The sequence below is a fragment of the Pavona decussata genome, unplaced genomic scaffold (genome assembly GCF_977016875.1).
Source record: "Pavona decussata unplaced genomic scaffold, jaPavDecu1.1 SCAFFOLD_23, whole genome shotgun sequence".
NCBI classification, from domain to species: domain Eukaryota; kingdom Metazoa; phylum Cnidaria; class Anthozoa; order Scleractinia; family Agariciidae; genus Pavona; species Pavona decussata.
Window position 1 is genome coordinate 545097 of NW_028145446.1, and position 15434 is coordinate 560530.

At 37.9% G+C, this 15434-nt stretch overlaps 2 protein-coding genes across 2 annotated transcripts; one reads left to right on the plus strand and one right to left on the minus strand.

The window, feature by feature from the left end:
• Window positions 1-859: 859 nt before the first annotated feature.
• On the minus strand, window positions 860-3485 carry LOC146485960 (uncharacterized). The gene has a single exon (XM_085102042.1). The coding sequence runs from the start codon at window positions 2344-2346 to the stop codon at window positions 1195-1197; it is 1152 nt and encodes a 383-aa protein (XP_084958168.1). The 5' UTR covers window positions 2347-3485; the 3' UTR covers window positions 860-1194.
• Window positions 3486-4767: 1282 nt separating this feature from the next.
• On the plus strand, window positions 4768-13860 carry LOC146485961 (protein LTV1 homolog). Its single transcript, XM_085102667.1, has 14 exons — window positions 4768-4888; window positions 4981-5118; window positions 5357-5379; window positions 5708-5882; window positions 6257-6344; window positions 6836-6936; window positions 7589-7617; window positions 7980-8149; window positions 8894-8925; window positions 9238-9368; window positions 10133-10263; window positions 11862-11914; window positions 12315-12515; window positions 12830-13860. Exons 1-14 carry the CDS (start codon window positions 4886-4888, stop codon window positions 12935-12937), a joined length of 1383 nt encoding a protein of 460 aa, XP_084958793.1. The 5' UTR covers window positions 4768-4885; the 3' UTR covers window positions 12938-13860.
• The last annotated feature ends 1574 nt before the right edge of the window (window positions 13861-15434 follow it).

Below are 15434 nucleotides of genomic sequence, written 5' to 3' on the forward strand. Positions count from 1 at the left end.
TCGAGAGCAATTTGCTTTTGTTTTGCTTTACTACGCCGCTCTGTGATTTGTTCGCAAAACTCGCGCCACTTTCTCAACCAAAACCAAAACCCTTTCACGAATGCCTGCACGCGTTTTCCCGCGCTTGGCGCCGGTTACATATATCAGCTTCGAATTCTGATCGGTTCATTGCGCTGTCTGCATCTCGTGATTGGCCAGAGCGTTTACTTTGGTTTTGGTTTTACGACACACACTTGATACCTTTATGTCAGTTTTCAAACCTTCACACGCCAGTAAAGTTAACAAACTCCTGTTGACAAATGCAAGGTGGTTGTTCATGAAAGTTACTTTCAAACTTGGCAGCAATTTCAAATTCGTGAAAGTCTGTCGTGTGAAAGTAGTTTGCCAACCCTGGTCAGCAAACTTCACGCCAATCCATACGTCGCATTTTAGTGGTTCAAGAGATGCACTTTACGTTGAGCATGAGAGGCGAACAGTCTTGGACCAGAACAGAGTAGAGATTTGATTCTTACCTGTAAATGGAAATGGATTCAGGTTCATTCAACGCTACAAAGATGCGACGGTTTTTAAGGAATGGGCCATGAGTTTGGAGTACTAATGACACGTTTGTCACTTACAACTATGAAGTTGATCAAAGAAATACGAAATTTAATTGATACAAGTTGTTGGTTTGTAACCTCATGTTCCTCTATCTCGCTCCCAAGCCCGAGAATTGTGACGCAAGCTTATAATAGACAGAAAAATCGACAGTTTTTTAAAAGTCTTTTGAGTTGTTTCGCCAAAATGATTTGGTTATACCTTTTAAGTCTATGGATTTAAACCTAATTTACGATTACAGGGCAATTCTCGCAAAAATCACTCAATTTTCACGTTCCACGTGATATTCTTTACTCGCTAGAATTTGATTACGTGAGAAAAAGAAAGTCGCATATTTATTGGTCTTTATAAGTAGACAGTTTTGACAAAATCTCCATATCAAATCAGATGTTATTTGTCCACCTTAAAATCGAGAAATTAACAACAGTATTTTCCTGTGGTACTGTGCAAGTGCAAGATGGTCGGTTGTACCTTCTAAGTTTTTCCTGAATTCCTAAGATGAAAGCTCTGTGGAAGGGTTTTCCTGGACCATTTTTCGTTTGCAATTTTCATCTGTAATTTTGTCTGATATGAATTGTGGATTACAGTCAGTTCTTATCATTCGACAAAAGACGTCTGGGAGATCACAGATTCTTTAATTTCTCCTTTACGAGGTAAAGAAATGATCTTTTTCCTTCCTGCTTTCGCGCTTCCTTCGGAATTTGCCGGTGAGGATGTACTTTTCCTACTTTTGATCGCTTTCTGCAGTCCTTTGATCTTCGTGTTCAACTCATTGACCTGTGCAAAGTTCATCTTTGTCTTTCCTTGTTCTGAAGAAGTTTCTTCAACGTTTCCTTCGTCTTCAACCTCTTCCTCTAGCGGAGGTAGTTTATTGACTGCTCTCGGGGTAAATTTGTAACCCTTGCGATACGAACTCGTCGTTTGTTGGTTATAAATCGAGTAAAGTTGAAGCAGTTCTTCTTGTACTGGCGTGCAAGGAGTAAAAAACTCCGAAACTTGAATAATTCCCGGTGCTGTGAATGGACGTCCTTTATTCGTTTTTTTACCATCGTTTATTTGTGGGAGACTGCAAACATTCATGGGGTTTGCACTTACTATTTTTCGTAATTTTCGCGCAGGCTTCTCCTCCTTCTTCTGTTTAGTTTCGACTTTATAAAACGCCGAGACAATCCGCTTTTCTTTTGGCTGAAGTTCCTCTTTCCACTGAGCAGCGCTTTTGAATTCCTCGAAATCGCAAATTTCTAGCGAGGCCTTTCCTTCTTGGATTAAAAGATCTGCGGCCTTAATATTCCCGATTTTCAGAGCATGAATGAGTGGAGTTTCTCCCTTGTGGTTCTGCGTATCAACACTAAGATCGTAATATTTTAATTTCTTTACAAGCATCTTGGCAATTGGGAGATCTCCCACCGTAATTGCGTGAAACAATGCCGTGTTTGCATCCCGATCAACCGCATTTAAATTGTAGTCTACGAATCGTAGAAACAATGTCACCAATTTCTTGCGCTTTAAAATACACGCGTACGAAAGCGCGTTCAATCCTTGGGTGTCTTGCAAACCGAGTTCGGCGCCGTTTTCCAAAAGCATCTTCGCCAAGCCGAAAGCTTTATCTTCGTCGTCCAGGAAACAGAGCTCCATCAGTGGAGTTCTCTTGTCGGTGCGACATCGTCGGTTGATGTCAGAACCTGCCTCGATTAATAAACGAGCCTGTCTCCATCGCTTTCCCCGTATGGCTTGACTCAAAGCTGTCATAACGTGCAATATTAAAACCAGAAAATTCGCGCTTTGTTGATGAGAGAGTTACTTTTATACAGTCATCCTGTTTTACAGAAGAACGAATCGCAATTACACTGCAATATGAAAACAAAGGTCGGCAGACAAAAGTCGGGCAGATGATCTCCTGATCTTGGCCAATTGCGTGAAAGATTGACAAATTGAAACAGATCAAATCATGCGGCGAATTTATTACTTTTGCTGGTGGGACGGTTTTGCACCTGTCGCTAGAAAAAAAATCCATTTCGAAAATAATTTGGTCTGTTTTGTGTCTTCATTATTGAAATGAAAGTGACTCAGGGTTTTGTTTCAGATTGTGAGAAGGACGTATATTTTGTCTTTTCATGCTAATTCAGAATATTTGATTCTATCGGGTTTTATAAAAGTCAACAAACCCACTCCAAAATATTGACAAACCAATAAGGTAAAGTTGAAAGCAGTTGCGTTCTGTAGGGGGGTGTTTTGTTTTAATCTAAATCAATTAATTTATTTTAACGCTGAATTTTTAAGAAGTTTTGCTGTGAAACAAAAGTTATCAAATCATTTCACAGGGTGCGCAAACGTTGTTACAGTTGCAAGAAATGGTCTTTTCCAAAACGTTTTCCTCGATTTCAAGAGGATAATAAAATGCTCCCGGTTTTCTTTTTTCGAGATGTTTCACAATTAAATTTCATAATGATACCATTTATTTCCGTCAAAATCGCAAGATTTTTTAATTTTTTCTCTTTGTTCAACAAGATTACATTTAAATTTGATTCAGATTCTGAATCTAGCCGACATTTTTTGTGAATTAAACGCTATTTGATCCATGGCCTCCGAATACAGCTGCCTCTCAAATCAAAGACAATATGTTCTTTAGATGTTTAAAGTTAGAAGAACCGAAGAAAATTTTTCAGAAACATTTTATGATGAGAAGAAAATAGAACAACAGTCAGACGTTATAATTTGTCATCGTTATAACTGAGTCATCATATCTTAGTCTTTGTTACATCCATTTGTAATTCTTTTAGAAATATTTTTCAAGAAGGTCCTACTTTTTTTAATGTATACATGTTTCGGTTGACACTTCATGCATCTTCAGTACAAGTAACAGGACCCCCTAGTGGGTGTGAAATAAATACAAGAAGGATAAAATAGTGTGAAGAATATAGCTAATTACAACGCGACAATAAATGTAGAACATAATAACTAATTATTACAACCTGACAAGAAAAGTAAAAAATATGGTTAATTGCGGCGTGGCGATAAAAAGAAAGGAACAGAAAATAGATACTGAGTAGACAAACAAAACTGAAAGGTTGACATGAAATATTTGCCTATTGTTAATTCGGAGTGAGGATTTTTGATAGTGAATATGCAGGTCTGGTTGATTTTGAGCTGGAAGACGGGGGCTTTATGTTCTAAAATTATTGGACACTGCAACCACCCCCTTCCAATTTTTTTTTTTTTCACTAGTAGTCGGTTGTGTGGCGCCTTGTTTAAGGCCTGGGAGAAGTCCATTACGATGACACCTATTTGTTTGGCTTGCGGGCCTATCAATAAGTAGTGTAACAAATTCAAGTAGCTGCGATTCACAAGACCTGTGTTTGTGGAAACTGTATTGTAAGGAATAGAGTATGTCCGTTACCCTCTTAGTGACAAATCATGTCGCTAGTTATAATGTGTTCGACAATGTGTTCTAGGATTTTGCTGCATATACAGGTTAGTGCCGAAGATTGGCCTGTAGTTATTTGGTATATCCTTATCCCTTTCTTAAAGGTAGGTGTGATCTGGGCTTTCTTCCAGTCGTTAGACACAGTGTAGGTATCTAAGGACTTGGTGAAGATCTTCTGCAATACTGGAGCGATAACTGTTGACAATTCTTTAAAGACTGCCGAAGCTAGCTTGTCAGGGCTAGCTGCCTTGTGGCTTTTTAGGTGGGTCTTTCGGAATATCATGTTGGTTGAGCGGTGTTTCTTGTGTGAACACCGACTGGAAATGTGTGTTGAGTGGTGAGACTTTACTTGCAAAATCAGAGATCAAGTTTCCATTGTGTTTCAAAGGGGTGGGGGCGGGGGGCGGAGGAATCAGATTCGGAGTGCTTATTAAACTAGCAAGTTATTATTATTGGGGAACCATTCAGAGGCTAGCTAGGGACAGACAGGAGTGGCTTAATTTTGTTGCTGCTTTACATGCCAAGCCGGCATATGGGCATGAGTGAGTGATTAAACTAGCTCCCAAAAGCGCTTGCTGGCCTTTAGAGGGTTGTCGCTATTTGATGGACTAATGCTTTACAATGGCTGCTGTATTATGCTTTACCCGGCTTTAGCCACATGGGTGTTAACCTGTGATTAGACCCTTCCATCAGAAAAGAGAAGAAACGCGAAATCCTCTCAGACTCCATTGATATACTTTATGTAAAGCTATTTGACGAGAGAGTTGATGAGAAAGATGCCCGCTGAGAAATAGCGCAGGCTCAATATTTCTTAAAGTTGTGCAAGAAAAACATGGCCGACAACACGTGAGAGAAAGTTGGAAAATGGTAAGATAATTTTGTGAGGTTTTTTCGCATTCTTTTGAAAGATAAATAATCATCTTATGTGACAAAACTAATAGTGAAGGTTTTTGTTAAAGGGGAAGAAAAAGAAGCCATTTATTGACAAGAAAAGCGCTCACAGCTTTCAGCTTGTTCATCGTAGTCAAAAGGATCCTCTTCAAGCTGATGAAGAGAGCTCAAAACATGTGTTATTACCGGTAGACTCTGGAAATCAGGTACGGCTCAATTATTATAGAAATGTCGTGAGCGTTTTCTTTTCTTCCATATTATTTGGCAACCTCTTAAAACATGTCCTAAAGTTAAGCAGACCTTAGCCTAGCAATCCTTATATTTGTTAAGACTTAATTTAATCTAGCTAAGCTTATTTTTAAAAACACTATCAAGAATTGTAGAATCACAAATCATAATTACAAGGACTTTAACAAAATGTTTCTACTTTTCTCTTAATTCTAGAGTACAAGTGAAACTGGATCAATGTAAGTAAATTTAATCTTTGATACTTCATATAATTACCTTGAAATGGGCAACTTGATTGATTGATTGATTGATTGATTGATTGATTGATTGATTGATTGATTGACTGATTGACGCTGCACTCTGGTCCTAAGTTACTATTGATCTCATGTCAAATTCTCCTCTTCTTTACAAGGAAATGCAAGGTAATTTGGAAGGAGAATCTAGCAGTTTATCAAAGTCACTTAGGGCTATTTTCCAGGCACCCCTTCAGTTGTGACAAATGAAATCATGTGTTACTTGTCCTTAAATGGTAATTACTATAATATTAATTATTGTTATTTTATGCAGTGCTGATGAGAAACAAAGAAGGAAGGAGGAAGAAAAGGAACATGGCATTTTCTTTGATGATGATTATAACTATCTACAGCATGTCAAGCCTCGGACAAACATGTCCCTGGAGCCATTACCAGATAACATCACTGTGATAGAGGCCAAGAAACCATCAACTGCAGATCATTTGGAGGTACACTGTACTAATTTAACATTTGACTAAAATGATTGCAATTCAATGTCAAAATTAATGTTCTTTGCCTTCCTGAACCCAGTTGTTCAAAGAGTGGATAACTTCATCCAGTTGATAAATCACTATCCTGCGGATAAAATGTATTGGTTGGAGTACATTTGGATAGCGATTTATCCACTATATAGAGTTATCCGCTCTTTGAACAACTGGTGGCCTTGATAACTATAACAGTATCTCTAACAAGGAACAAACTTGAATGCTTGGAGTAGTTAAACAGGTCAAATGGTAATGATATCTTACAATATTTTTGAAAAATTATTACTTTTTTGAACAGAATGGTCAAGTAAATGTTGCATTGGTGTTTTCTTTTTCAGTTTGGGAATTTGAAACTACCAAGTGAAGCATTTGCATCAAGATATGAAGAACCAGAGGGGATGCTTAACCTTGCTGCACCAACATTTGGTAATAAGAATTTTACACTGAACAGTACAATAATAATAGATTGTATTAAATTATATGAACATAAACAAGGAATCTAACAAAACTCAAATAAACAATCAATCAATCAATCAGTGCAGTCTAGAGCAGTTCTCAATTGAATGTCAAAGGTAATTTCGCGTTTGCTTTGGTTTTGCATTACTACACTCTGTGATTGATTAACAAAACTCACGCCACTTTCTCAACCAATGGGAATCCAAACCAAAACACTATTTTTTGGTCATTTTGGCCACATGCGTTTTCCCGTGCTTGGCGCCAGTTACATCTATTTGCTGTGAATTCTGATTGGTTCATTGTGTTGTTTACATCTGTTGTTTTTAACCAGAGTATTTACTTTGGTTTTTGTTTTACGACACTCAATTGGAAACCGCTCTAAAAAAAGGTAGCATTTAAGTTTCATTGTTTAATTCTAATTCTCGTCTGGGTTTTTAATGGCGGCCTTTATAAATTTTCAGGTCCTAGACCAGACCTGGACCCTGATGTTGTCGCTGCTCTGGATGATGCACTTGATCTGGACAATCCTGACAACATTCTGGAGGATGACTTTGTTTTAAAGGTAATGATGATGTCAGGGAATCCCTATTGGTAATATATCTCTTAATAAGGGATTTATACTGAAGGTGGTGTTCCACAATCACCATTTTGTTGATAAAAGAACAAGAATTTTGAACTTGTTCAATAATTAAATTTCATCCCCAGTTGCATCTGTAAATAATTATTTTAAATTTGTTATATTTGTGGGCCCATATCACTAGCTATACTTTATTTGGACTCTGGTCACCTTTAATAATAAATATTATTATTTGTACATCCAATGTGTTTATTTTTCACTTGTAACTAACATGGCAAAAGTGTAATCGAGATTGATTGATTGATTGATTAATTGATTGATAATTTGATTGATTGATTGATTGATTGTTCTATTAATCTGGTTTCAGGAATAAATACAGTTGAATTGTGATGACTCAAACTTTCGAGAGCAAATTACAAAAAAATTCTAAACCAATGGAAGTTCTAGTTATGAGCTTGCTGTAGTACACAGAAGCTACCACAGTAGGAACTGTTTTCCTCTTGAGCTGGCAAGAGGCTCTCTTTCAGTACATGAAAGCTCCCTTGATGTGGTTGTGTTGTTTTAAGATGCAAAAGAAAACAAAACATGGCGGTTTAGCTTGTGTATACAATATTATTAACAAGTCATTGTATTTCAGGCAAATGAAGAATGTGCAGATTATGAAAGGTAATTAATCTTTATATGCTTGTTAAACCTGCCCTGGGCATAAGATTCTCTGCATTGTATTCATTTGACCAACCAATGTTGAACGCTTTTCTTTTTAAGCTACTCGCTGCAGGAAAATATTAATTAAAAGTAGTTGCTTATGTTTTAAGCTGGAAGGCAATCCTAGAATTAAAGTTATGTAGAATCCCTTTCTAGTAATTACAAGGAATGAGCACTATTAAATGTTCATTAATAATTCAATCCTTCTTTCCGTTTCCCCTCCTTTTCATTTGTGTGTTTTTTAACCATTCAAGACGTCAGAATAATTTACACTTGAGCTGATTGAATCAATTAGATTTATTAACTTTTGTTGCCCTTTGCAGTGACAATGACTTGATCAGAAGTGGTGATGAGGAGGATGACCTTTTCCCTTCAGATGAGGCTGGTGACTCCGCATCTGACGATGATGGATTGTCATTCTTTGAGGAGGAGGAAACAAAATCACGATTTACAAACTATTCCATGACCTCATCTGTTTTGAGAAGAAATGAAGGTACATGGGCAAGAGCAAAAATTGTGGAATGTTATGTAGAAAGAACCCAATGAAGAATGCTCAAGCTACAACAACAACAATTTATGTACAAATTCAGATAATATGTAATTTACATAAGGGGCTTGTCCCTCAAATAGCCACAAAGCTAGTTGAGGCGGGAAAAGACGAGCACGAGAACATAATGGAAAAAAAATTACAGTAAATTACGAACATGCTGGAAAACGGAGAAACTTAACTTTACATAATAACGCAGATTTAGATAAGGCTATGCATCAAAATTAAAGTAAATTATATGTAATTTGTTATTATCATTAATATTACAATAGAAAAGAGATGAAAAGGGAAAAGGAGAATCAGATTATACTGGCAAAGAGAAGGACATGGATGATCAGTTTTTCATTTTTTCAGACTTTTGTCCAAATGATTATCAATTTCTTGAAACTCTACTATACTAGTGATTAAGGGAGGGCAAGGCAGACAGACAGATGACAGATAGGATGGACAGCCAGATGGAGCAGTAAGCCTGCACCTTTTCTAAGCTCTATTTGCACTGGACCGAGATAAACTGCAGCTCCAGTGTTTTTTTGTGTCGAGGCTCATTGTTTTGTTGTTTGTTCTTTTGTCCTCTTGACCAATAACATGAGATGTTGCAAATTGTGCAGGTCACCCCAGATGGGGTGGAGTGTAAAAATCACAATTTTATTTCATTACTTTATTGGGTATTGTATGTTTTCTTATGTTTAGGTTTGAAGCTCATTGACGAAAGATTTGAAAAGGTATGAGCAAATCAATTATTATTATTCAAGCCAACATTCTGATTTCCATGAAGATGTATCAGTGTTCCAGATAACTTTCAAAATCAGACTGTCAATGAAAAATTCTGAGGGGTTAACAGATCTGGGTCTCTCTAAATCTTCTTAAGTTTACCATTCATTTTGTCGGGTCAGGAAGCCTGGCTTGTCAGGTTTTTGACCTGAGACCCCTTTCTTACCTGAAACACCAGATGTATGATGTAAGAATGAAATGCAAAGCTGTGATTCGCCCAACACTTCTCTCACCGTGCATTTCTCTGTGAATCAAATTTATAGTTGATGGAGGAATATGATGAGGATGAAATCGGAGCTTTGGACCATGAGGAGCTGGAAGGAACCATGAACCCTGACAGTGAGCGACTTAATGCCCTTGCTGAGGAATTTATTGAAAGCCAACAGAACCAAGAGTAAGTTACAATGCAGCAGTGTTTGTGCTCATGTTAAATTACTTATAATGGGTGGAGGTTAAGTTGTTTAGTAGCCACCCTTTTACTCCCCTTTTGCTGGGGTTTTTGGAAGAAAAACAGCGTATTTAACGGGGGTAACTATCACAAGTCTAAATCGCCCTTCAAATACATTGTGAACCTTGTTGGTACCATGCTTCTCAAATAATTACAACATAGCCAATGGCGTCCTTCCAATTGATCTTGAGTGATTTAGAAGGAATGCCCTTCAAGTGAACCATTGTTGCCTGTTCATTTGTTCATTATACCAATCCGTATGTTACAGGGATGTGACAATAGATGATACTTTACATGACAAAAGCCAACAACAAGTTGCCAGCAAGTCACTGACAGCAATCGATAAGTCACCAGCAGTTTACAGACTGTAGGTCAACTGTCAGCTGATGCTTTATTTTTAGGATGAGGTTAAACTGTTGGCCATCTGTCGGACAACTGTCTGGTGGACAACTGTTAGGCGTTTGTTGGCCAACTAATCAGCCAATAGTTTACTGACATTCAGCCTACAGGTTTATTGGGGAGCTGTTCTTTATCTTTAACGTTAAAAGTGACACTATCAACAGGTAACATTTCGCCCCTTCAAGTGGCGTTCAGAAGCTCAACATAGTAGCCCATCAGACCTTGCACAGTGAAGAAGCTTAATAAGAACCTGCAAATTGGCTTTTAGCTGCAGTGTAAATTCTGTGAACAATAATTATTTTGGTTTCTAGCTTGGCCAAGGTAAAGGAAAGGGGAGCCTGCATGAACCACAGTAACAATGATGACTGTGATGATTCACCTGGTGAACTAGTGAGAATCACTGATGAACCTAAAGAAAAATGGGACTGTGAATCAATTTTAAGTGAGTTCATATTTTCTCATTGGTAGTTGTTCCTATGTAAATATATCTGTTGTAGGTTGAAATGAATCCAGGTTAAAATGATTTCAACCTAGGTTGATTTGTATTTTCCTTTGTTAAGGTTGAGTAATTTACATCTGAAACAAAGGAAAATACAAATCAACCTAGGTTGAAATCATTTTAACCTGCAACTTATCTACTTCCTCATGTTTCATCCGATTTCCAAATTGGATTGAAAAATTGGATTGAAAAAAGAAAACAAATGCAGCTGATTTTTTTTCTTTTTTTTTTTTGAGATGTTTGGGAATCAGATGAAACAAACACTCTTTTGATTGTTTGACAAAGGTTCTCAAACTATCAATAATTCTTGGAGCAATTCAAAGGAAAAATTAACCAAATTTTATGATAATTAAGATTACCATTCCAACCTCTTTCACAGTGGTGATTTCCTTTGTTCTCTCTTCTTGATTTGTTAATGAGTTTGGGAAGAGGTTATCTCACACAATAATGCTACCAGGAAATCCAGCCCACACTGATTCACTTGCAAAGATGTGATGTGGGGGGTGGGGGGAGGGGAGGGGAGGGTGCAAGGCAGGTGTCGCTCCATTTTTCTGGGTGTCTGATTATTTTCCTTTTCAAGTATGAGCTGGTTCTATATTGACATTCAAGTCACCAAGGGTGGGGATAAAAAGTTTGGAATAATGGTCTATGTTAGTGAGGTTGCTGATGTAATTAAAGGATTTGGACATAATTAAAATGACTTATTAGGCCCAAAAATACAGTTTAAAAAATCAGATTCGGGGCGGCCAATTGGAGGTCTTTCACTAGGCGAAATATCCGTGATGAACAACGGGAGAAACAGCAAGAGAGAGCACGAAAAAAGAGACGAAAATTATACTGAAGAGCAGCGGGAGAAAGAGTTAAATAATCTACAAACGGTATAATCTAAATGAGGTAAAATTTTAGCAAGAAAGGGAACATTTTGACAAAAAATACCAAAACATCACCCAAGATGTTTTTGCCTTGAGCTCTTTAGTTATTTTATATTTAGAATCCATAAGTAGTCAGCAATCCGGTGCTTTTACATCACTGGTGTTGCGTTACACTTGTGGGACAGTAATCAAGTCACAACTCTTTCAGCTGAATTCCTTGTTTTAAGGTTTTTTGGTTGTGTCTGAGTCTGACTTGTTATTTTCTTCTCTATTATTTGTTTGTGTTGGGCTGTTGACACATACCCTGGGAAGAAAAATAACAATTATGTCAAGTCAATTTTTTTTTTAATTAACCAGTGAAAGCTTTAGCACTTGCGCTTGATACGAGATAATTATAGCCAGCTCGGTGGTGCGCTAATGCACGCTCTGGGAAATAATAATTGTTTAATCTAGGCATAGCAATTTGGTAGTGTTGGTCTTGCATCTTTGCGCAGTGCTTTGAGTTCTATTTAGTTAATGCGCATTCAGTTCATGTCTTTTGTTATAAATAAGTCGAAAGTGCATCATGTGAAATGCAGAGGCAAATTATTTTCCTTTCATATAAATGCCTTTCTTTAAGCAGTTTGTGTTATCATTTTTTGATTACATTCATTTCTATATTTTTAACAGGTACTTATTCCAACCTATACAATCACCCCACATTAATCAAAGATCCTCCAAAGGTGAGATTCTGTTTAGAAAAAATTAATTGCCAGCGTATGGGAAGTATTTTCTTGGAACTTGTTGCATATTACAATATTATTGTTTGCTGTGCCAATTACCACCTCCGCGCAAACAAATTTCCATGTTGCAATACGCAGAACTGACGTCTGACTCTTGCAGCATGAAAAGTTGTTGCTCGAAGAGGATACATGTGCTCAACAATAAAACATTTGTGAAAGAAATGTGATGTTATGTTTTAAGCCAGGTGAATGAATGATAGACGTTTTTCTTTTTTTCAGTGAGTGATACAGGTATACTCAGAAAAAGAAAGTGCGAGTTCACCCAACCAGAGTCTAACCTAAGGCCCTTCCGAGTATACCTGTGTACATGTATATCACTGACTGAAACATTTCTTTTCAGGTGAAACCCATCAAGTTGTCCAAGGCTGGAATTCCTCTCGGTGTTTTCACCCAGAGTGGACTCAGTAAGACAGTGAAAGATAGTGATGTCAATGAATCGGAGGAAGAACAGATGGATGTACCTCGTAACACAGTAAGGCACAAAGATGAAACAAAAGACGAGAAGAAACAAAGAAAACAAGAAGTAAAGAACGATAGAAAGGTGAGCTCTTCAATATGTCAGCTGGGGTACATACGCAGTAGAGTCCGGTTGATACTAAATTGCAAACAACTCGTCGCGGTATTTTTGCTTTTCCGCCATTGCAAAAGCTTTCAAAAATGTCGCAACAAACTGCTTCTGTAATTACTAAGGAACGTTTGTAAATAAAGTCAGTTAACTTTCCGAAGATGAACGCGATTTAATTCGGGGCTAAGTGAACGTAAACCCCGAGCAAACGCGTTTTAGACCCGCTTTTGGCGCGTTTTTGACACGTTTTAGACGCGTTTCTGACTTACGTCACTTTTGTCTTCTTACAGGTGAGGCGAATGGAAAAGAAAGCCAATAAAATAGCCTTCAAATCTGAAAAGCAACGGCAGGAACAGTCCTTGATGAATACAAAACAACAACAAGGAAAGAAGCTCTGACAACAGATTTTCTATCGAGTGCAGTTTACAGTCAAACGCCTCTAAATGCCCGGACGCTTGGAACTGTTTCCTGGTGTTCCTCAGTGCTTTGCACTTCACCTCTCTAACTAAGGAGAAGTTGCGACGATATAGTTACACAGTTCTTTGTACTTCACCTTCAAGTCTCCCTAAAGACTTACACCTCTTCACTAAGGTGAAGTTGGGACAATATAGATGTAGTCCTTTACTTCAGCTATCTTGGCTTAGAGGGACATCTTTCTCTTAGACAGAAAATCATAGCTGGTCTCGAATATGGCCGTTGTAGAGGACGGTCCGTGGATAATGTATATACTTACAAAATTGGCAATGTTCGGCATTAGAAAATTTTTAAAATAGTGCAAGGACCGTGAAACTTTTATTAACCGCTTGGTTGTAATATGGTTTGTCGGTACCTTTGTACAACGAATCGGAGTTTTAGAGAACATTGTAAATTCTGAACTTTCTCGCAGGTAGGTAGGGGACTTTTTTCCAAAACTAGAAATTGTAATATGACCCTAGCCACAAAAATTATTCTAATGACAACGACCACAGGTATCGTCATCAGAGTGGTTTTCATTTCGCGTTTGCTTTGGTTTTGTTTTACTACGTGCTCTGATTGGTTAACAAAAAAACCAATCGTGACTTACTCGCACGCGTTTTCCCGCGCTCTGTGCCGGTTACATGCCTTTGCTTCGAATTCTGATTGGTTCATTGTGCTGTTTGCAGCTGCCGTTATTGTCCAGAGTATTACTTTGGTTTTGATTCTGGAAGAACTTTTTGAAAGCAAAAACCCATCGCGCGAGCGCAAAACACGAGTTTCACTTGGTATTTCCATTCAGCAAAAGCAGAACACGGAAAGGTGGCGTATGTACATACGAAAAACTGAATAAAAACGATTTATCATCTTCTTCGTTTCCAATTTTTGTTAGAGGGCGTCGCCTGCAACCCACCCTTTGTTGCCCACTCTTCCGTTGCTATACAGCGTCCTTTATTTCTTCGATGAAACACCGTCGTAGTTTCAAGGAAACTGAAAATTCCACCCATCCCTCAGCAATAAACAAATTGGGGCAGGGATGTGGCTATCAGTCAAGAAAACAGGTCCAACGTTAGTTCCACGACTCGACGCACGTTTTCAAGAAATAAAAACGTAGGCCTCCATTGTACTAAGAAGCATTTGTACCGGATAAAGACGTTTTGCCAGAGTCGTACTTACTCAAGCCACGTAATAATTCTCCTCATACCTTCTCGTGGGCTTTATAATTTATGAATTTAGTTCGACATGGCGTCAGCGACGTTTGAATCGCTGCTGTGCCATTGTCAAGAATGTCGAAAAGATTGATTCAGACGCACTGCTTCTGGGGTGCGTTCGGCACGAAAGAAGCACGACGTCTTTAGCAGCGCTTAACTTTTAGCTGCACTATGGACAGTAAATTATCCAAAATTAAAGCCAGTTCAATAATGTTGAACTAAGCCCAAGAGACCCTAAAAGCTGGAACGGCGGGATTGGTGAAAATCACCCCAAATCCTAAAACACGGAACGAAGGAAAATCACCCCAAATAAACTGTAACCCTAACCGTTCCGTGTTTTGGCCGGCTTTTAGGGTCGACCCGCCTTGGGGGCTTGCTCAGAGAAAATATGATCGGTAATTGCAGTATGAAGTACTGAATGATTTTTGTAGGAAGTGTAAAAGGGTAAAACTGACCGCCGTCAAAAACGGGTTTTTCTAATAATTGGTTTTTACTTTGCTCAGTGTCGAATACTTGCACGGGAAACTACGGTATCGCCTTAGCAAATACTTATTGTATAAAATAAAATATAAATTATAAACAGTTGTTTGGAAACTGCTATTTTAGTGGGTTTCACTTTTTCCACAAACTTCCTTTTATGAATAAACATCTGAATATGGTCAGAGAAATATGTCGTTTCAAGTTTCGTATTTCATGTACCCGGATGAAACTGAGTAAAATTTAATCCCACAAGGAAACAACTAAGATGCTGCTTAAACTACCAGAACTGTCACAGAAATTACTAATTTTACATACTTTACACTAATTTCCCTTGTTTTCTGTAGTCGCAAAATTTGCTAAATTAAGAACGGGTTAAAAATAGTAATTGTTTTGGTATGTTCACATTTTGAATCTCAGCTGAGACCACTTAAACTGACTGTGATGCCGCGCGATGCCGCGCTGAGAAGTTAATTAATGTAGGATTTACATGTAACGTTTTTCAAAATGGTTATAAGGAAAAACACCTTAGTGTACTTCTTGTTGTAATTCTTCCCAATTTCAGGAAACCGTAAAGCTGACAAACCTAAGCTATCATACAAAAAGAGCATATCTTTTACAAGAGCATATTTTTGATTTTTTACATACTGTATTTTGTTTCCGCCTCCTGGTTTGCATACCATGATGTCACGCTGACGTCACAAAATGTTATTACGTAAGGGCCACGCCACAGTTTTGTGCTCGCGGGCTCAAA

Bases quoted from the DNA above. Each gene is read 5' to 3' on its own strand.
- LOC146485960 (XM_085102042.1), bottom strand. From the start codon at position 2,346: ATGACAGCTTTGAGTCAAGCCATACGGGGAAAGCGATGGAGACAGGCT.
- LOC146485961 (XM_085102667.1), top strand. The intron at 5,119-5,356 runs GTACGGCTCAAT...TCTTAATTCTAG, and splicing joins CGGTAGACTCTGGAAATCAG to AGTACAAGTGAAACTGGATC. The intron at 11,915-12,314 runs GTGAGATTCTGT...ATTTCTTTTCAG, and splicing joins TAATCAAAGATCCTCCAAAG to GTGAAACCCATCAAGTTGTC.